Below are 22,416 nucleotides of genomic sequence, written 5' to 3'. Positions count from 1 at the left end.
TTGGCCACCTTATCTGTTGGGGCCCCTCCCTCCTCTGGAATCCGTTAAGATTCATTGTCTCTGTACTTCATTTGGCACGTTAAGTACCACCTGGGACTGCTCAGTCTCTCTGTGTACCCCTGGTTTTTCCCAAATTGGAACCTGCAAGGAAGTCAGGGCCATATTCTCTTTTATTGGTATTTCCCACAGTGCCAAGAACAGGGCTTTGCATTTCATAGGGACAAAATAAATATTTGTGGATATATATTTTATCATACATAGAAATCATAAAATATTTTCATTTATGAAAACTGTACAAATAAACCTGAGTGGTATCTGCCAATATTTATAACCACAAGAAAAAGGAACCTACTACTGTGCTAGAAAAGTAGATTCAGACTTTTCTGATGACATCCACTCTCCCATGAATATGGCCAAACTGACTACAGAAAAGGATGAATCAACAGAAGAGTGTCCACTAGAAAAAAATTGCACTCATGTCTCCAATAAGGCATGAAAATATTTTCCAACACGAGAGCATTGTTTATGGGACCCCAGAGCTATAGGAAATACCTGTGCAAATATTTGTAGAATTTACCTTTCAAATGTTCTGGAGAAGATCAGGCTGTAAAGAAACAAGATGACACCATGGCTTCCTTCTCCTTTGAACTATTTGAAAAACAAAGGAAAAACACGTTTGCATAAACACAGTGCATCTCTGTGTATCTGTGGGCATGAATTCAAGGATTTACACCTGAGAGATTTTTTTCTAGCTGCCGAAAGGACCATGGGAGCTCTCTCTGCTTCTCTAGGTCACCTCCACCCTCAGATGCATCCTCTTTCCTTGCTTCAGGCGTGCCAATGGCACCATCATTCTCTTGGTTTTCAACCCATCTTTCCTCCACTTCTATCATGTGATTCTCTTCGAATCACGGCTAAGACGTAGTGTATACTTCCTCTCCATTTTCCAGCGTCTATCCTAGCTCAGTTCCTCAGAGCTGCTCTGGCTGGCCCTTATCCAGCCTCCCTCCGTCAGTGCATCCTTCCTCATCATCCTGTTAAACTCAGGGGGAGCAGAGAAGCTTTCTAGAAATAGCTTTGGACTTATACAAACCTGAGTTCAAAACCAGTTCTACTATATTAACTTCAGCTTCTTTAAGTTTCAATCTCATCTGCAAATGTAGATAAAAAGACCCTTTTCCTAGGATTGTTGCAAAAGTTAAATGAAATAATGCACAGGACCTACCGTAGTTCTTAGAACATGCTAGAACCACAGCAAAATTACTGTCTGTCCCTCTCTAAGGCACTTCTCCCTGTTTCTCTTCTTGGCCAGGTTACTCTTCTGCTCCGAACTTTCCAAAGGTGCCCTGTGAGCTCCAGGATAAAATCCATCCTCATTCAGGGCCTCTCACTGGTTGGCCTTATCTTAGCTTTGTGTCAATACTCTACCTGCAGAAAAGAAGCTCCTTGGCTGGCTTTCAAGGTGCCCAGGGTTAAAGCCTCTTCTTTAAAGTCATTATATCAGGAAGCCTTCTGCTAAAATGCATGCACTTTTCCTTTTGTGGATTAATTTGTCCCCTTCACTATCTATGCCCTTGCAGGGGCTGGATCTTCAGGCAGGAGAAGAAATTTCAGTGCCCACAGAAGCCAGATGGGAACCCAAATGGGTGTACGCCAGGACGTGAGGGAAACGGGGAGAGGTGGGGCCCGAGGCAAGGGACAGCACTTGTGTGTCAGTTTCCTGTTGCTGCCTTAACAGACGACCACAGACGTGTTGGCTTAAAACCACAGGAATCCATCATCTCACAGTTCTGGAGGTTAGACGTCCAGCCCTGGTGTCACTGGACTCCATTCAAACTACTGGTTGGCCTGTGCTCCTTCTGGAGGCTATGATGTCTCCTAGCCTTTTCCAGCTTCTAGAAGCTGTCCTTATTCCTTGGTTCATGACTCCACATCACATAGCCTCTTCTCCTCTGCTTCCCTCATCACATCCCTTTTTCTGAATCTCCTGCCGTCCTCTTTCTCTTATAAAACCCTTATGATTCATTGGGCCCATCAGAAAAATTCAGAATAATCTCCCGGTCTGAGATCTTGAACTTAATCACATCTGCAGAGTCCTTTTTACCAGTTAGGTAACATCATTCAGTCTATCACAACTTGTCTAATGGGAGTCACTGCTCCCTTTATCAGCTGATTGAAGACATGCTAGAATACAGGCCTAGTGCTGTCAGATTTTCTGGTTTTGGGTGGGAGTGGGGAGGACCTACACATTTAGTTTTTGTGTGTAGTTTTTTTTGTTGTTGGTTTTTTTTTTGTTTTTTTTTTTTTTCTGCTCTGTGCAGATTGAGGGGTGGCTTCACCTTAGTTCCCCGACCGAGGATTGAACCTGTGCCCTCAGCAGCGAATGTGAGGAGTCCTAACCACTGGACCACCAGGGAATGCCCGAACATTTAGGTTTTTACGTGGAATTTTCTGATTATTTTTGAAGTTCACCAAGTCGAGTTTTTAAAAATACAACACCATAAGAGCTAATGCTGCAGATCCTATGTAATAGATGTATTAGTTTCCTAGACCTACTCTACAAATGGCCAGAAATTTGAATGGGTTGAAACAGTAGGAATTTATTCTTTCACAGTTCTGAAAGCTAGAAGTCTGAAATCAAGGTGTCAGAGGCGGGCCATGCTCTCTCTGAAGGCCTTAGGGGAGGATCCTTCCTTGTATCTTCCTAGCTTCCGGTGGCTGCTGGCAGTCCTTGGTGTCCTTGGTTTGGGACAGTCTCTGCCTTCATTATCACATGGCATTCTCCCTGCATGTGTTGGTGTCTCTGACCAAATTTCTCTCTCCTTATAAAGATACGAGTCATTGGATTAAGGCCCACCCTAATCCAGCATGACCTGATCTTAACATAATTACATCTGCAAAGAAACTCTTTCGAAATAAGAACACATTCACAGGTACTGGGGGTTAGGGCTTAAACATATCTCTTTTCTGGGGAGAGGGGAGATGCAATTCAACCCATAATAACAATAGGCCTACTGCCCACATGTAACCCTCAGACCTCTAGCTTGTGATCTCTGCCTGAAGACAGGGCACAGAACTGCTTCATTTTGATAGTGAATGGTGTTTGGTAAAGGTCTGGATGGGGGCTGATCACATATGCAGCCCCAGTTAGGGAGTGCCCTTCAGAGGAGTATCTATGTATCCAGATGCCCCCTCACTCAGGAAATGGTGCCAACCCTTTCCCCGCGTGGCTATGGTAATGGTCAGCTTGGGTCCGCTTGACACCACTCTTGTGCAAAGCCCACCTGCACCATGCAGTCTGATTCTGCTTCCTTTCATTACTTATTCCAGCTCAACTCTTAGTCTTTTTTTTTAAATTAATTTTTATTAATTAAACATTAGTTTAAAAATTAAGTAGAGTTGATTTACAATGTTGTGTTAGTTTCTGCTTTACAGCAAAGTGAATCAGTTATACATATACATATATACCCTCTTTTTTAAGATTCTTTTCCCATAGAGGTCATTACAGAGTGTTGAGTTCCCTGTGCTGTACAGTAGGTCCCCATTATCAACTCTCAGTCCTTGAGGGGGAAAACCTATGTATAGCTCTAGCTCTAATCATCTTATTCTCAACTCTGACTACACTTAAGAAGCCCTTGCAGATGTGAAAGACTTTCTTATTGAATCAGACTCTCCCAGGTCTGAGTTGAAGAGATGGAAGACAGAGAGGAAAGGGTTTGCCTCTGTTTGCTGGCAGAGTCATTTCTTACATGGTTCCTCTCCGTGTAGCCCCATTAAACATCTCCCTCTACCACAAAAAGTCCCTAAGCAGGCTTCTAGCTTAACATTTCATGTCAGGTATTTAAAATCTATCATATAGCTTCCATTAGTTTCGTATTGCTGCTGTAACAAATTACCATACATTTAGTAGCTTAAGTAATACAGATTTATTATCTTAACAGTTCTAGAGGTTAGAAGACTGAAATGGGTCTTACTGGCCTAAAATCAAGATGTTAGCAGCCCTGCGTTCTCTCTGGAGGCTCTAGGGGAGAATCTGTTTCCTTGCCCTTTCCAGCTTCTAGCAGCCCTGCCCACGTTCCTTGGCTCATGGCCCCCACCTTTGACCTTCGATGCCAGCAACAGGGGGTGGTACTCTTTTCACATCACATCAGTCTTCCCCTGTCTTACGCCTGCCTCATCCACATTTAAAGTCCCTTGAGATTACACTGGGCCCACCCGGATAATCTCCCTATTTTAGAGTCATCTGATTAACGAGCTTAATTCCTCTTTACCATGTAATGAAACATTCACAGGTTCTAGGGGGTAGGGTATGGACATCTTTCAGGGGACCATTCTTCTGCCTACCACATAGACCCAAGAGAGGGTGGGGGAGGACGGTCTGGGGTAACTAGTTTAAGCAAGACCATGTAGCTAGTGTGTGACTGAGAACTCATGCCCAAGTTTTCTGTCCCTATGACCTTTGAAAGGAATGGGGTTGTGAGTTTCATGAATCAAATTTTCCCTTTCCATACAAGCCACATTTATATGGCTTCATGGTTACTCTAATTTTCCTCTGCTACATTGTAAGGTTCTGATTCTTTAGAAAATCAACTTTCATTTCTTTATCCACAGAGGAAACTTAAAAAAGCACCTTCCTGGGGCTTCCCTGGTGGCGCAGTGGTTGAGAGTCCGCCTGCCGATGCAGGGGACGCGGGTTCGTGCCCCGGTCCGGGAAGATCCCACATGCCGCGGAGCAGCTGGGCCCGTGAGCCATGGCCGCTGAGCCTGCGCGTCCGGAGCCTGTGCTCCGCAACAGGAGAGGCCACAACAGTGAGAGGCCCGCGTACCGCAAAAGGAAAAAAAAAAAAAAAAGCACCTTCCGTTTTCCACCATCCCTATCCCCTACTTTGTGTCCTTCCCACACAGGAGGTGGGGGAGATTCATTGCAGGGGAGTGCATTGTGTGGAAGGTGCTGATAGAAGACGTGAAAGGGGGCCACCTTTTTCAGACTGGCAGTCATTTTTCTGAGCCAATGTGAATGGCCGTTTGGGCAATTTAGACTACCATTTTTGTGTTTTATCCCTTAGATGAGGCAAGGCTGCTCTAACATTTTCTCTTCCCATAAAAGCAATCTTATTGTATCTGCCCTCTGTAGTATTATTCTCTGGGTTTGATTAGCCAAGGAGAAAGAGGCATTTGTGAGCGGGCCTGTGTGTGATCTGGCCTCTTTCTAGATTGTGGGGAGGGAGAGACAGGTTTCTCTTTCCCTCATTCTGCCCTCTCTTAGTCCTCAAAATGACCTGCTTTTCTTAACAAGCATCATTAGAAATACACTTTATAAAAGGAAGAAGATTCCTGTACGATCAGTTCAACATAAAGGAATTATCTCAACACTTAAATACTTACACACTGTACGTGATCATAGATGAATTTCTCAGTGGCTTCTTTCTCTAAAAGTTCAAACAGCTGGAGCTATAAACCAGAAATAGAAGATAAAAATGAAAAGGAAGATGAAAGTTATATCTAGAAGATGTCAACTCACTGTTAGTACCTCAAGGGAGTTCTTTGTTTCATTGCAAAATCACATTGCTAGAAACTGACATATACACAAGGCCATGTAAAACATACATGGTAAGATTGGGTGGCCACCGGCCTGGCTTTTACATTCCTCAGTTTTAAACCAATATGGTATCTTGAGCAGGAAAACTGTAAACAGATTTTTTCCCTAATAGGTAGAATTTAGCCACGTTTAGAAGAGTGGCTATGGAAATGGAGTTTATGATAATTTCAGGCATGGGATATTCTTTAAAACATTTTTTTTTTGTTGAAGTATAGTTGATATACAATATTATATAAGTTACAGGTGTACAATATAGTGGTTCACAATTTTTAAAGGTAATACTTCACTTATAGTTATTATATTTATTATAAAATATTGGCTCTATTCCCTGTGTTGTACAACATACCTGTAGCTTATTTTATATATAATAGCGTGCACCTCTTCATCCCCTCCCCCTATGTTGCCCCTTCCCTTTCCCTCTCCCCACTGATAACTACTACTTTGTTCTCTATGTCTGTGAATCTGCTTCTTTTCTGTTGGGTATGGAGTATTCTTGATCATGGTGAATTCTGGAAGGAGAAATTCACAGCAGGCATCTCTATTTTGGCTGCTTGGATTACTTATGCCCTTGATCCTGGCCTCTTTGGCAGGTACCTTTGGCCACATCAGATGCTTACATCGTGGAGGTCCACCCAGGAGCCTCAGTTCCACCTCCAGTTCCATGGCGAGTCTAACACTCACCCAGGCTTCACCATCCGTTATCTGGTAGGACAGGACGGGCAGGAGCGCACTCACCCGTTCAGTGAAACCGTCCCCAGAGTAGTCAGGAGTCGGGGCGGCGTGAGTGTCCTCGGTGACAAGGCAGATGGTGGCTTTCCGAGCTGCTCCCGCGGCCCACAGGATGCCTGCGAGCGCCGCGGCCAGCGCGTGCTTCTGCTCCTGCTTGCCCATCGCGCACAAACTTCAGCCCGGGGGCGAGGGTAGGAACGCATTGCAGTGAGTGCCCCCTAGCTGAGGGCCTGGGCCTCCACTTTCATGGACCCTTCTGAGTATAGGATGGGTCAGTTTGGTTCCTTCGTCAACCTACACTGTGAGAACATTGTGGAGGGCCTCATCCTCTCTGCCCGCACTGAACGGGCATCCTCACCCCAGAGCATTAATCCTCTGGTTTCTCCACTGATCCCTCCCTGTGCATTACTGCCCCTGCTCAATCTCAACACTGTCTTCTCTCCTGAACTCCAGCCAGGCTCCATCCAAACTCTCTAACCTGATAACACAGGCCCTTCCCGAGTGCAACCCCAAACAATCCTTCCAGTTTTATCTCCCAGGTTTCCATTTTGCAAACCCTCTGCCCCAGATGGACTAGTTCCCTAGACATAGTTTCTGCATTCTACCTCCATGCTTTTTCTCATGTACTTGTCTGCCTTTAATATGCAAGTTCTGTCTGTTCTTCCTGCCTGATCACATCCTACGAATCATTTGAGGCCCACTTCCCCCTTACTAACTTATAGTTTACACTCATCTGGTACTCACTGGGCCTAGAATTGTTCTAAGCACCTAACACATATTACCTCATTTAATCCTTATGACAACCTGTGAGGTGGATGCTATCAATATTATTAGTCCCATTTTAGAGATGAGGAAAGTAAGACAGGGGGTTGAGTACTCTGCCCCTGGTCATTCACCTTTAAAGCAGTAGAGCAGTGATTTGAATGCAGGCAGTGTGCCTCCTGACTTAACCATTAGATGGTTCTTAACCATTAGATTCCATCAAATAATCCCAGTGGGTGAGAATTCCCCGGAAATGGGAGCCAATCTTTACATCACAGACCTTTCCTATGCTCATTTTCTAAATGTTTAACGTTGACAACTGTCTTCCTGGTGAAGAAACACATGACAGAGGTTAGTGAATGAACTCAGCCATGATTTATAGCAGCGGTCCCCAACCTTTCTGGCACCGGGGACCAGTTTCGTGGAAGACAATTTTTCCACAAACGGGTGGGGGGGGTGGCTTGGGGACGATTCAAGCACATTACATTCATTGTGCACTTTATTTCTATTATTATTACATTGTAATATATAATGAAGTAATTATACAGCTCACCATAATGCTGACTGGAGGTGGAGCTCAGGCAGTAACGCGAGCAATGGGGAGCGGCTGTAAATACAGAAGAAGCTTCGCTCGCTCGCCTGCCACTCACCTCCTGCTGTGTGGCCCGGTTCCTAACAGGCCACGGACTGCTACCAGTCCGTGGCCCGGTGGTTGGGGACTCCTGATTTATAGAATCCATCTAGCTCTATGGTGATATCGAAATCAGTAGCAGGACCCTCACACTCCAAAACCCTTGTCCAAGGTAGAATGAGAGTCACACAAAGTGCTGTGAGACTGCAGGGGCAGGAGGGAGAACTTGTGATTGGGAAGGTTCAGGAAGGCTTCATGGAGCAGGTCGATAATAGCAATGACTCATTAGCATTTATGTAATACCTGCCACAAGCCAGGTACGGTGCTAAATGCTTGCTATTCAGGGAGCAAATGCTGTATGTGTTCCATCTGGATCCCTTGGGATCCCTTTTGCTCAGTTGGTGGACATGCCCCCCCGCCCCATTGCTTTGGGCACTGCTGCTAGGGGCTCATACTTTTCAACTTTCTCTGATGAATTGGAGCCACCTTCCCTGGAAGTGACTGGGAGTTGTGCCACCTTCCCATAGGAGGGTCCATAGCGGATGCCTGATGAGGGTGGGAGGTGAGAAGGCCCCGCCCCCTTATCTGCAGATGGAGCAGTTGCCCCCCAGAGCTCCCATGGCTCAGGCGGAGGCTAGACATCACTGGCAGCCACAGTCCTCCTCTGCTTCTCCTCCTTCCCTAGCCTGCTCCCCTGCTCTCTTGGGGGTTTCTCCTGAGGGCATGCATTCCCTTAATAAATCACCTGCATGAAGAATTCCCATCTCTGGCTCTGCTTCTAAGGAAGCTGGTAATTCACGTTCTCAGAATAGATGAGACGTTCAGTTCCTGTTCTGGGTGATAAGTTACCCTGCCTGAGGGTAGGTAGATGCCTTTTAATTATTTCTGTTTCCTCTAATATCAACCATAGGGTTTGATAGGGGTTTATTAGCATCTAAGAACAAAATAATTTGAACTGATTTTTTAAATAGGCAACTACCAAACACTGTACTTTGTCAGCGTGATTAAAGAGGAGGACGAGTCCTTCATTTATTAGGTTTGTCATCACCCCTTTTGTTCTCTCTCTGGAACTGTTAGTTTGGGACTTCCTATCAAATGTTGTCAGGTGAGCCTGTCTGGAGACCTGGTGCTTCATCTCCTCTGTCAGGGTGCTCTGCAGTGGAGCATAAAAACTGTCAGTGTTACCTCTGCCACTGAACATTGAAAGGGACTCTGGAAGAGCTCTACCTACGCACGAAATTCAGTCCCTCTGGGAGAGCCAGAGCCATTTCTGTCTTACGAGGCAAGTCCTCTTACGAGGCGAGTCTCCTTCCTGAGGCAACCTGGGGGATTTTCCCTGGTGGTTATCTAGCCTACAAAGGTTCTCGGGAAATGGGTAATTCTTTGCCAATACTTTTCATAGGCCTCTTACCTGAGAAAGTTACAGTCTTTTCCCTTCCTTGTAAACAACAAATATTTAATGATGCATCCTTGTACAGCCATCTGAATGCTCCGGGCACCTCCCTGAAAAGCGGAGGGGCAGCAGTGAGGAGTTTACAATGGTGGTGGAACCCTCAGGGCCCACATTATAAAAGAGAAGTCTTGGAAATGGATGTCATTATTTATTCTTCTCGGCAGCCTTTTCCCTTCTGGGACACAGCATCCCCTAGGCTTAGTGAAGGGCCACTGTTCTCTACATGTGCCACCCCTTCCCATGGGCTGCGGCTGGGCTAGAATCTGCAATGACTAGCTTCTCTGTGGAGCCCCATAGGCTGGCACCCCGGGATGCCTGTCCCCCTCCGCCCCACCTTCACTGGGCTCGTGCCTCATGTCCAACCGTTAGATTTGCAGGAGGTAAGGAACCAGTCGGCTAGCTCTTGAAATTCTGCCTGGCTAGGGATCAATGGTTTGAATTATTGAGGTTTTAAACAAGCCAGAAAGAAACTCCTAGATCTCTTCCAGCCTCTAGATTCTTAGGAACGCTTAGGACCTGGAGAAAAGTGCCAGGAAAACGAAAATTTGGAAGAGAGTGGGGAGGAGTTTGAGACTTTGTGACATCCTAGATAGCGTGTCATAATTTTCAATAGTCTGTTATCATTTAAGGTTAAATTTTAAAGCGTCGATATGTTTCTACATATGATGATAATGAAAACATGCCTCGTATGGAGGAGGATGGAAGGAAACAGACAGGGAGCATGGGATTAGGACTTTAAAAAATTATCACCTGGGTTTCCCTGGTGGCGCAGTGGTTGAGAGTCCGCCTGCCGATGCAGGGGACACGGCTTCGTGCCCCGGTCCGGGAAGATCCCACGTGCCGCGGAGCGGCTGGGCCCGTGAGCCATGGCCGCTGAGCCTGCGCGTCCGGAGCCTGTGCTCCGCAACGGGAGAGGTCGCGACAGTGAGAGGCCCACGTACGACAAAAAAAAAAAAAAAAAAAAAAAAAAAATATCACCTGCTATTACCTTTCCCATTTCCAAAGCGAAAGCCAGGTCAGAAAAAGGATCATGAAACCGGAAATAGGCCTTTGTCCAGTCAGAGCTGAAGACCTGGGCTGTATTTCCAAAGAGGATCTGGTGCAGTTTCTGAAAAGAGGGGAAATAAATGGTTCAAACAAGACACAAGCCCTCAGCAAACAGACTGAAGCAACGTGGTGAAACCATGGAGGAGGGCCTGTCCCCTTCCTAGAGTCAGGTTCACACATTACTCTGTTCCCTGATTGTAATTGTCCAGCTGTGTGCAAAAGGTTTGCATAGGGTTCGCTTAGGACATTTTACCCTGAAGGCTGAGAGTGTCAACTGTGCACTTTTTAATCCCCATCCGAGTTCTGTCTCTGTGTCTGTCTCACCTTCCATTGCCAGCCATCTTCCCTGTACCCCCTTAAGATCCATGACGGGCGACTACGCTCTCCTTATGCCTCGCATTCCTCTGACGATGACTCTGTAACTCCTATCTCTCCCACGTTAGGGTCTTTCTCTCTCGCTCCAGAAAAAAGGAATAGGCAGGACTCTGATTCCAGCAGTCTGAGTACAATAGTGGTGTAAATTGGTATTAAACAAGCAGCCTCTGTTTTTTTGCCCTAGAATCTTTAAGTTTTTTTCTGGATACTCTGCAGCATGTTAAGATTGGAGAGGGTCTTTTAGAAAATCCCAGAAAATTGGGTACAAGCCTTTGTAAACCAAACCCGTGACAAAAAGGGAACCCCTTTATAATCAGAGGCATATTAATCATTCGGCTTGTGCTAGGTCCTGTGTGGGGTTTGGGTATGGAGAGAGAACTTCCGACTGAAGTACTCAGGAAGGCTTCGTGGAAGAGGTGGCATTTAAACTAGGCTGGCAGATGGTGTCTAGCATTTACTGAGTATTTTCTACGCACCAGGCACTGGGCTAAGCGCTTTGCATTCATTATGTTAATTCAATTCCTTGAGAAAGGTACTGTTATCATCCTCCTTTTACAGGAATGTATTTGCCTAAGGTCACCCAGCAAGTCAGGCAGAGCTGGTATTCGTACGCATGCTAACACCACTGATCTGCCTCCCCAGCTTTAATCGTGTATGTACCATCCTTATAACTGCTGTCATTTTTGTATGCCAATAATTATTGAATTAATATTTCTCATTAGCTTGGGCCATTCTTTTATAACTTAGAAAACATTTATTTAAAGCATTTCTTTCTTTCTTTCTTTCTTTTTTTCTTTCTTTCTTTCTTTCTTTCTTTCTTTCTTTCCTTCTTGGTGGGGAAGTTGGCAGTTTCTCGTTTATTTCAAATCAGTTCACCATCATTAAGAGCTTGCAAAGGGTCAGATATGTGCATTATCTCATTTAATCCCCATTTTACAAGGAAACATTCATTTAAATAAATAAATAAAGCGTTTATTTAAAAGGACACTTTATACCACATCCTTAAATGAGAATCAAAATCACTTGCCATAATAAAAAAAAATAGAGATATAACGATGTTATTAGATTATGCTAGAAACCGTTGCCTGTGAAACTCTGACTGAGCCCTGCGCTCTTTGTAATTAAAAGGGAGATAAGAGGTGTTAAAGAGGTGTGAATGTGTGCTGCCCTTTACCGGGTCTTCTCCCTGGCCTGCCAGAGTGGAGAAGGGGCTGACTTTCCCACGAGGTAACTCAGTGCTATTCCGTGTCACTTACTGCCATATCCCCAAAGCACCCCATGCTCCAGCACAGGCACATGTCCCACACTCTGTGACAGACCACACAGTGGTCTGTCGCCTGTAAAGGTGGGGAGGCTGGATAGAGAGAGAGATCTGCAAACACACACACATGGTACCAGGGTATCCAGGGACAGTGAGTGGTTCACTGGGTCTAGAACACTGTGTGTTCTGGGGCCACAGGGCAGGAAGTCAGTGGAAGCTCAGAATGGAAAGTACCTTGGGTCTGATCCTGGAGGGCTTTGAATATCACACTCAGGCATTTGGAGCCAGTTGAAGAGTGTGGACAAAAGGAACATGGAGCCCAACCGGTCCAGAGCCAGGGTACCTCTTCCCAGCTGTGCATAGCGTGGGCTCTAATGATTTCCAAGAAGGACAGGTGCAGGAGAAGCATGCATCTGGAATGGGCTTCCCCATCTCAAACCAGGGTCTGGTTCCATGGCTGGAGTTTATTTCCTGGCCACCTCTGCACCCACCCTCAAAAGAAAAGATTGCCTCTACAGAGAAATAGAGACAGGTGCATTTCAGAATAAGCAAGAGCCTAGAATTGCACCTGAAGGAAAATTATCTGTCCGGTGGCCATCAAGGAGAGGGAGGAGAAGGCTGCTCTTGGGAGACACAGACTCGGTGTGCACCGCAACCAAAGAGGTGCACTGCACCAACCCAGGACATCCCCAGCAGAGCCCTGAATATGGACAGAAAGTGTCTCCCTGACATCAAGACTGCACAGAAGAAAACTGCTCACTCCTGACTCCAGGGTTGAGAAGCCCCAGCTCTGCTTGGGCATGCCGACCACATGAACGGGGACAGATTGTCAAACCTCTCTAAGGCTTTCTTTGCTTATCCTGAAATGGGGATAACCCCTGCTCTGTCCCCATCACTGAAATTGAAAGCTACCACTGCAAGAGGAGAAGTATGGAAAGGACTGTGGGAACCATAAGTACTGTTATTAACTTTGTGAAAACACAGCCTGTCTACACTGGAACCTCTCATGTTGCATGGAAGAAAGTCCCCGCCCAGATGGAAAAAGCCCAGACACTGGCAGGGGTAAGGGAGGAGAAGCCATGGATAATGTGACAGCCTAAGACAATTGTGGCTAAGAAAGCTGAGAATTCAAATTCAATTTAAAAAGCTCAGTAAGCCAAATCAAACTCCCGTTTCTGTTGCCAGCTGCCCTCTCCAACTTAGGGAGAGCCACTGTCCAGATTCACCTCGGGAAGGCCTAGAACGGGGGACTGCAGGCTTCTCAGGGAGCCCCCAGTGTCCAGGGTGGCAACAGAGATGACTCACCTTACTTATGTAACACTGACTTTCTTTTCTTTTTTAAATTTTATTTATTTTATTTTATTTTTTTTGCTGTACACGGGCCTTTCACTGCTGTGGCCTCTCCCTCTGCGGAGCACAGGCTCCGGACGCGCAGGCTCAGCGGCCATGGCTCACAGGCCCAGCCGCTCTGCGGCACGTGGGATCTTCCCGGACCGGGGCACGAACCCGTGTCCCCTGCATCGGCAGGCGGACTCTCAACCACTGCGCCACCAGGGAAGCCCTCTTTTCTTTTTTTAAAAATTTTTATTGGAGTATAGTTGATTTAGAATGTTGTGTTAGTTTCTGCTGTACGGCAAAAGTGAATCAGTTATACGTATACACATACCCACTCTTTTTAAGATTCTTTTCCCATATAGGCCACTACAGAGTACCGAGTAGAGTTCCCTGTGCTGTTCAGTAGGTCCTTATTAGTTATCTATTTTATATATAGTAGTGTGTATATGTCAATCCCAATCTCCCAATTTATCCCTCCTCCCAACACTGACTTTCGTATCGGTATAATTTATAACAAGTTTAACCTGACACATAGTCAGTGATACATGTATGTTGTTGTGCTGCCTGGTAACTAGACACAAATGGTAAATGGTCCTAATAAATGACTATAATGATTGTTGTTACTTAACACAACAAGCACGGTTTTTCTCTCTTCACTTCGTTAGTTTTCCAGGAATACCTCTCTTCCCTGATTGTTGTGATGATGATAAAGATGGTGATCATTCTCTCTGTCTCTCTGTCTCTGTCTGTCTGTCTGTCTGTCTGTCTCTCTCTCTCTCTCACACACACATACACACACACACACACACAGGTCCTGGATCATTCTTCCCAACAGATTTCATTTCCTTACCCTGACTGCCTTGTCCATTGTCCCTTAGAGGGACCTCTTGTGACCACCTGTCCCCGTCCAGTCCTCTCCCACATGCTCCCTGCCCACAATTTGAAGTAGAATAATTTGCTTTGAAGCTCCTTCCCTAAATCTTTTCCTGCTTTAGAAATTACTGGACCATCTTGGAATCAGAGAGGTTAGAATTACTGCGTCCTAAGAAGACGTTTCTAAACCAGCCCATCAAATAGAGTGGTAGTCTCTTTACCTGGTTGCGTTCACCATCAATTTCTCAGCATCTGGTGCAGTACCTGGTACCTAGTAGGCTCGCAAGAAGTAGTTGTTGAATTTTTAAAAATCTGATTCGGCTCTCTTGTTTTACAGTTAAAGGACTTGGGGCCCAGAGCAGTGAAGTGGTATGCCCAGGGTCACATAGATAGTAAATGGCAGTGCCAGGAATCAAATGCAAGCCTTTCAACTGGTACCAGTCAGGGTCCCAGCAGGAAACAGATGGCACTCGAGTCAGGATAATTAACTTGAGGAAACTTTAATTCAGGGACCATTTACAAAGATGTGGGCTGCATGTGGGGCAGCAACAGCGGCTAATGCAGGGCCCCAGGGTTAGCAAGAGTGAGAAGTTTTTATGTCGCTGACACCTGGAGGGGTGGAAGGGATAAGAGAGTCCTGGGAGAGGACTGCCTTCTGAGGAGAGGGATTCAGCCAGCTTTGCACACCTGACTTCATTCCCTTCCGTCCCTCCAGACTCCCTCCAGGGCTCCCATTGGTCAAACTCAACAGGAAGTCAGAGGAGGGAGCCCTACTGATGGGGTGAGTACAGCTCAGTCTCCAGCGCAGAAAGCAGGGCGGACAGGGGTAGAGTATGCTTCTGAAGGGGCACACAAATGACACCCACTACCCTGTACAGCGATGCCTCTCTTGGGGATCACCCAAGAGGCAATGAATGAATGAATGAATGAATGAAACATCTACTGAGGACCATCTATCAGCCAGACCTATGTTGGGGTTACCAGGCTGTGCTTCCTGCTCCCCTAAAGCCAGCCCATTGCCTGTTACCCTCGATTAGAGCTTCATTTTTCTGGTTTTCCCCCAGAATATTTTGATCTCCCAGTATTACAGTTTTAATATGATCCTGCTGGGTGATATTGCAAATACACTAGGGGTTTGTTTATTGGCTGCTGATAAAAGAGGCAATAGGAATGTATTCCAGGCTGGGTCCTGCAGAAGGGCCTGACTGTGAAGGAGGATGAAAAACTCCTGCTGGTGGGAAGCACAGCGGGGGAGGGGGTGTTGCTGTGGAAGAGCCCAGAGGAGGACTCTCACCTTCTCCGATGATGCCACCTGGGCCAGCAGCCTTGCCCGCCGTTCATTACACCACACACACTATAAGACGTGCGGCTGGGGGAAGGAAGAACTCTGTGGTATTGGAAATAGGGCAACAAAAGGAGAGAAACAGGACAGCTGGGGAAAGCAAAGGGGCATTGGCTGTTTTGCCCACTCCCTACTTTCTCAGCAGATTCCCAGCAAAAAGCGTGTGCCAATGTCAGGAAATCCTATGAATCGCAATTCCAAATGGAGGCGGGAAATGAGAACAGCAGAATGACAACGAAAAACACTCTCATGTGAGTGCTAGGATCCAATTGCTCTAATAGTTTGCCAGGCGGCTGCACGGCCAAAGTGTCGATTAGAATTGGTCAAGCTTCCAAACTGCCTCCCTGGACACGAGTATTCAGAATCGCAAGGCTCATCATCTTGATATCCCAGGGTGTGTTTAATTAATGCTACTGTTATTTAAAGGATACATTATCATCTGGTCCTCATAATGGGAATACGTCCAAATTTGTTTTTTTTTTTTTTTTTTTTGAAGAAAAATCAATTCTCTTTGCTTCTGGGACTTCCTGAACCCTCCATCAGGTCTGATTCTTTCGTCTCCCAGCCTTTTCCAAAGGGAGAGAATTACCTTGGAAAAGTCACTGAGGAGGTCTCCAATTGCATCATGTCTGTGTTTGTAGACAAGTGGGAGAATTCAGACCCAGATTCTCCTGCCTCCACAATACAGAGAGGAACTAGAAGACTTTGGAAACACCTGTGAATGCCTTTTTTTTTCCTGCTTTTAAAAGGCATGACGGTGTTTTTAGAAATAGATTATCCATTCACATGGTTCAAAATCCAGAGAGTACAAAAAGCTATGCTGAGAAGACTCCCCCCGACCCAGGGCCCTTGCCCCTCTCCCTCCGCCTACTGTCACATTTTAGGAAGTCTTCTGGAATTTCTGTGCGCATATACAGGCAAATACGGTATCAGTGTAGAATCAGCTTTCTCTATTTTCCATACAAAAGATAGCCTATTTCCTGATACGTGTAAATTTTAAAATGACATTCTCCATAGAAATTCATTAGTAGCCAATAATACTTTTTTATTAAAGTGTTCATTAAAAACCTTTTGCAGTAAAATGTGGATACACTCGGCCCTCTGTATCTGCGGATATGGGGGGGGGCAATGGTATTAGGCCATTTTCTATAAGGGACTTGAGCATCGGAGGATTTTGGTTTCCTCTGGGGGCTCCTGAAACCAATCTCCCGAGGATATTGAGGGGCACTGTAGTTGCCCTAACTACTGTTTCTACAGCACAGTGTAGGCAGAATAACCACTGAGCCTGGAGATGCTAATAGGATTACACGTCACCTGTCTTCATTCCTCAAAAGGAGAGTGATGAACTAGACACCTAAGACACAAGTTAAGGCACCATCCAGGAACTGTGAGGCCAATGAGCAACGTGCAGCATCTCAAGAGAGCCCTGCCGGCCTGTCTTCCTGTGACATCTGGCACTGGAGCACAAGAGGGAAGGCGGATTGAGGCAGAAAGATCTGTGAGGATAAGAAAGAGCACGTGGGCCTCCCAGCACGTTTGTGCCGCAACCATGGCAGTGGAGAGAGTTGCTCTGTGAAGCCTGTGCGGATGTGCGTGATGAAAAAGAACACGGCGGCTGTAGTCCCTGTGTACGATGATGTTCCACCTGGGGAGCCTCAGGAACAGCTACACTGAGGGTTAGAAATACTGCAGTCGGGGCCAGCCTGGCCTCTGGGCTCGACAAGCAGGCGGAGACTGTGAGGTTTCCCCAGAGGGGGTCTGGCCCCCACTCCTGCCTCTCATCAGGGACCCTGCCTGCAGGGCACAGACTACAGAGTTTTATGTCCATGGCAGGTCTGACCGTAGGCCTTGCTGGTCTTTACCCAGAAGACCAGGCTGGTCCCGGGTGGGTTCTGCAAGCGTGCCCAGGTGCAGGGCCGCGTGTCCTCAGAAAGGAAGTGCTTCTTCCGACTTTTGTCCTTAGGGCCCCAAGGAGAGGTTTCTGCCTAAGTATCTAGAATGTGGTCTGGAGGCTGAGGAAATGGGGTGAATGTGGGAAAACTGTCCCTCAAAGCCCTGCTTTTCACTATGATTGAAAGGGCCATATTACAGGACAATCCTATTGGCGGGATCTCTCACCCTCTCTGGTGCTTTTTCCCTGCCTCGACCCCTGGCTTTACTTCCCCAATTCCCGATCATGCCTCTTTGACCATGACAGCTGGTCCTTTGGCCATTCGCCAAGGCATTGCCCCCAGCCCATGCAATGAGGTATGTCTGGGTCCCTGCCTCAGCCCCTCTCCCCAGCCCTGGTCAAGTTTTGAATGGAACAAACAGTCCCTGGGAACAGTAGCTTCCAGGCCCACTTGGATTCTTAAACATCGGGTTCTTTTCAAATCTGCTTATTTGTTGGCAGCCCCAGGGAACGTTTCTTTCTTGAGATCACCTCTTTGCCCCAAGACTGGGCCTGGACATGTGTCCCCATCTCCCTCCTTCCTGCCCACACAGGACAGGGGTCCTGTCTCCCACATCTACCTCATCTTCCACCTTTGCAGTCCTCACCGGCTGCCCTGTCCTACCTTATATGTAAATTATTTGAATTTAACGCCCTCATGGCTTCACACTTGACTGTCACACTGAGGGAGTAAATAAAGAGAGACTGAGAGTTTGGGAGGAAAAGCCTGTGACGTCACCGGTGTCCTTGAAAAATACCATAAATAAGTCATTTTAATTATATTCGCCTTTTACCAGTAACCACCGTCTGTAGTCTTATCTTCCATAATACTCTCACATGACAGCAGATAAGATTCCCCAGCCTTGTTGTTTGGGGAAGATTACGTTTCATTTCATGTTTAATTGACAAGCTATACTTACCGTGGCCACTGCTAGGGAGATAGGAAAGCCGCCCGATTTTGAAGAGATGATAGAGGGTTTGGGAATAGAACAAAGGCTACTCGATGGCCAATGTCCGTGTCCTTTTGGCTGAGGTATTCCTGTTCCATCTTCAGTTTCACCGGCAGATATATGGTTGCCTTCACGATTCTGTGCAAAATGCCACCAACCAAAAAACAAAGCAAACAGAGCTGGTGATGACCTTTTTTTCCTCTCTTTTCTCTCTTTCTCTCTGAAATATCAGTGTTCAGAAAACGTTGTCTCCCTTTTAAAGCTGTCTGAAAATTTTCATAAATAGCAATAAAAGAGGCAGAAAAATCCCAGTGTCTGTGTCAAAAGGGTTTCTCCTAAGTTTTATGTGACTCGGAGAGGTTAAGTGTAACTATGGAAACATAATTAACGCTATCAAGACCTTGACTTGAAATTATGTTTATAGAAGAATGTAAATGTCACCGTCTCTTGTTTTGAGAAGGCAACATTTTATAAACAATGAGTGAATCTTTCCAGTCCATATGAGGTATTTCTCATTATGTTGTTAACTGGCCAGTAAACAAAGTCAGGTTACCTCCTTTTAATTCTTTCAGATTCCTGTTGCCTGGCAAGTGAATATAATACTTTTCTTCCTTAAAAAAATCCACCCCCTACCTTTAAGAAAAATATCTATTTTTACTTTTCTTAACTGATTCTTACGGCATTTAAATATAAGTTAGCATTGATTCTTCTTCCAATTTACTTCTATCCTAATTTCATGAAACAAATTTGCCCAGTTGGTAGCTGAAACATGAAGGAAACTGCCTTCCTAGTTTTTCTGGATTCCTAGAGGCTAAGATGCTTTCTTATCTCAGAAACACAGCATCCAAGTCACAGACTACTGGTGGGATAAGATGCATTTCGTAAATCACACGGAAAATCTTTACATTTTTGGCAGGGGGCTTCCTCCACCTTGTGTAAAGCATAACTTGACATTTATTTTTTTTTCCTTGCAAAGATTGTTTTATCTTTTGACTATTCTATTCACCCAAATGATAGCTACCTCCATTTAATACTTTCAGGACTAAAACAGAAGTATTATCTCCCCAATTCTAACAGACTGGGTCAGAGAGTTTCAGCACATATAATAAGGCTTTTGATCACAGGTTACTTGGAGCAAGGTGCGTTAGTGTTACTAGTTAAAATATTAATAATTCAGTTGTTTGATTGTATCATATATTAGTGCCAAGAAAATCACCTTAATATTTTATGCTGTGTTTGTTCAGTGATTGAATTAATATCTGAAACACAAAGTCCATTACCTTCTAACCTTTTCAGGTGACGTGAGAGAAAAACATCTTTCATCTTATACTGTATAACAGATTTTAAAATACGTTTTAACACCTGAATTCAGTCATCTTTTCCTTATTTGAAGATGGTAAGGAAAACAATTTTTCAGAAGCTGAAACAAGACAATAACTATTTTCAGAACTACGTTTCTCCAGGATCACTGAAGCACTTGGGTGTCAGAATCTAGTGTTATTTCACAAGTGTAGGAACTCTAGATTCTCATATTTTTTTTTCTAAAATAATAACCACATGGTGCTTTTAATGATGAAGAGGAGATCAGCTCGGTGCTCTGTGGTGACCTAGATGGGTGGGATGGGGTGGGGCGGGAAGGAGGTCCAAGAGGGAGGGGACATATGTATACATATAGCTGATTCGCTTCATTGTACGGCAGAAACTAACACAACATTGTAAAGCAACTATACCCCAATTAAAAAGAAAAAGTAGGAAGAGGTTTTTATGAAAAAAGAAGGCGCAAGAAAAGATCTTCAACAAGGTTTCTAGTTTTGTGTTTTCACACGTTAAATGCTGGGTGCCTGAGTGACATTATGTGCACAGAATAAATGCAGATTATGCTGTTAATGTGATTGTTTTGAAGAAGCAGCTAGAGGAAAACACACTGGCTCTGAGAAAAATAATTACCTGAGAAGTTGTATTATTGGTTCCCAACCTATAAATGAAAGAGAAAACATCAAGAAAATTACTCACTATGTTCAACCCTTATACCCTCAAACCTCTTCAACTTCAACCTTGCTAGGGATGGCTCTTTCTGCAAACAGTCATACCTGAAGCATTTAAAATGTAAATCTGTAACGGACACTTCTCACGTGGCAAGCATAAAAGCTGATTACTTAAACACCTAAAATCCCTCTGGTTCTAGAGAAGTGAGAAAATGAGAACATCTTACCGGTGATAACTAAAGATTTCCCTCCACTTGTCCAGAAATGAAATCTTCCTAGTTATCTCCTCTAAATCCAGCTCTTGGGAGCTCTGTTCCCCCTCCGAGGGCTCCATGGCTGTTTAGATAATGTAAGGAATTAGAAGAAGGAAGTTGTTCAGGTGGGAGAGAGAGGGCTGGCAGTGAAGTGAGATAGCTGGCATAGATGCCCAGGTGAAGTGTGTGCAGCCCCTGCTTTTTGACCGGCAAGGAGATCACGCCACCCTGTTGCAGCTTTCGGCGTTTTGTAAGCCCCCGCTATCAGATAATGATTAAACTTTCATTAGAGGTAGAATACTTTTGTGTTTTTCTTCACTGCATGGATGCCATGAATGTTTAATCCAAGACACAGATTTATAAACAAAGGGACTGCAATTACTTACCTGTATCAGAGCAACTGGGATAATTTAATCGATGAGGGATACCATGCTGGTGGAATGTGATAGCACCTTATGCTGTGGTACCTCCTTGGAAATACGTAGTCAAGGAGGATAAAAGCCATCATGCTGATGTTGCAAAATGATAGCAACCACTATTGGGTAATACGTAGGCCGAGGAAGAATCTGGCCAAAGGATATTTGATATAGATTTTAGTCCACAGAAATATTACACAATTTGAAGAGGGACTGGTTTGATTTGTTTTGGGGAGAAATTTAAAGGTATGTCTCTTCCTATTGGCTGAATGAATTGTAGCTGTAATAACTGGCATAAGAAAGAATATTGATGGTTGTGTTGGTTAATTTTATGTGTCAACTTGCTAGACTATGGTGCCGAGTTTTTGGTCAAATACCAGTCCAGATGTTGCTGTAAAGATATTTTTTAGATATGATTAACATTTAAATGGTAGAATTATGGTTTCTCTGGGTATATGCCCAGTAGTGGGATTGCTGGGTCATATGGTAGTTCTATTTTTAGTTTTTTAAGGAACCTCCATACTGTTCTCCAGAGTGGCTGTACCAATTTACATTCCCACCAGCAGTGCAAGAGGGTTCCCTTTTCTCCGCACCCTCTCCAGCATTTATTGTTTGTAGATTTTTTTGATGACGGCCATTCTGACAGGTGTGACAGATGAATGGATAAAGAATATACAATGGAATATTGCTCAGCCATAAAAAGGAATGAAATTGGGTCATTTGTAGAGACGTGGATGGATCTAGAGACTGTCATACAGAGTGAAGTAAGTCAGAAAGAGAAAAACAAATATCGTATATTAACGCATAAATGTGGAACCTAGGAAAATGGTACAGATGAACCGGTTCGCAGGGCAGAAATAGAGACATAGATATAGAGAACAAATGTATGGACACCAAGGGGAGGAAGCGGGGGTGGGAGATGGTGGTGGTGGTGTGATGAATTGAAGATTGGGATTGACATATATACACTAATGTGTATAAAATGGATAACTAAAAAGAACCTGCTGTATAAAAAATAAATAAAATTCAAAAATTCAAAAAAAATTTAAATTGGTGATTTTGAGTAAAGCAGATTATCCTTTGTAATGTGGGTGAGTCTTATCCAATCAGTTGAAGGCCTTAAGAGAAAAGACCAAGGTCCGCAGAGAAAGAAGGAATTTGGCCTCTAAACTGCCTTTAGACCTGAGCCTGCAACATCAACTCTTCCCTGGGCCCCCAGCCTGCCAGCCTGCCGTGCATATTTCAGACTTGCCAGTCCCCACAATCGTGTGGCCAATTAGTTTAAGGAAATATATATATATATATATATATATATATATAGAGAGAGAGAGAGAGAGAGAGAGAGAGAGAGAGAGAGAGAGAGAGAGAGAGAGAGAGAGAGAGAGAGGGAGAGAGAGAGATCCACATGTCCTATTGGTTCTGTTTCTCTGGAGAACTCTGAGAAATACAATGGTTTTATCAAAACAAATAATGA

General features: G+C 44.8%; 1 protein-coding gene across 1 annotated transcript in view; it reads right to left on the bottom strand.

Annotated features, from left to right (window-relative positions):
- Positions 1-20,606, bottom strand: part of MINDY4B (MINDY family member 4B) — a gene marked incomplete at both ends in the record, with an annotated part of 40,789 nt that extends 20,183 nt beyond the window's left edge. Inside the window, 8 exons of the mRNA XM_082839280.1 lie at positions 578-648; positions 5,386-5,451; positions 6,335-6,500; positions 9,133-9,224; positions 10,163-10,282; positions 18,258-18,425; positions 20,235-20,262; positions 20,500-20,606. Coding sequence (XP_082695406.1) covers positions 578-648; positions 5,386-5,451; positions 6,335-6,500; positions 9,133-9,224; positions 10,163-10,282; positions 18,258-18,425; positions 20,235-20,262; positions 20,500-20,606 — 818 coding nt within the window. The remainder of the gene's footprint in view (positions 1-577; positions 649-5,385; positions 5,452-6,334; positions 6,501-9,132; positions 9,225-10,162; positions 10,283-18,257; positions 18,426-20,234; positions 20,263-20,499) is intronic.
- Between the last annotated feature and the right edge of the window lie 1,810 nt (positions 20,607-22,416).

Source organism: Leucopleurus acutus, assembly GCF_964270905.1.
Source record: "Leucopleurus acutus genome assembly, chromosome: 5".
Taxonomy (NCBI): Eukaryota; Metazoa; Chordata; class Mammalia; order Artiodactyla; family Delphinidae; genus Leucopleurus; species Leucopleurus acutus.
Note: the sequence above shows the minus strand (reverse complement) of the source record. Positions and strands in the feature narration are given on the sequence as shown.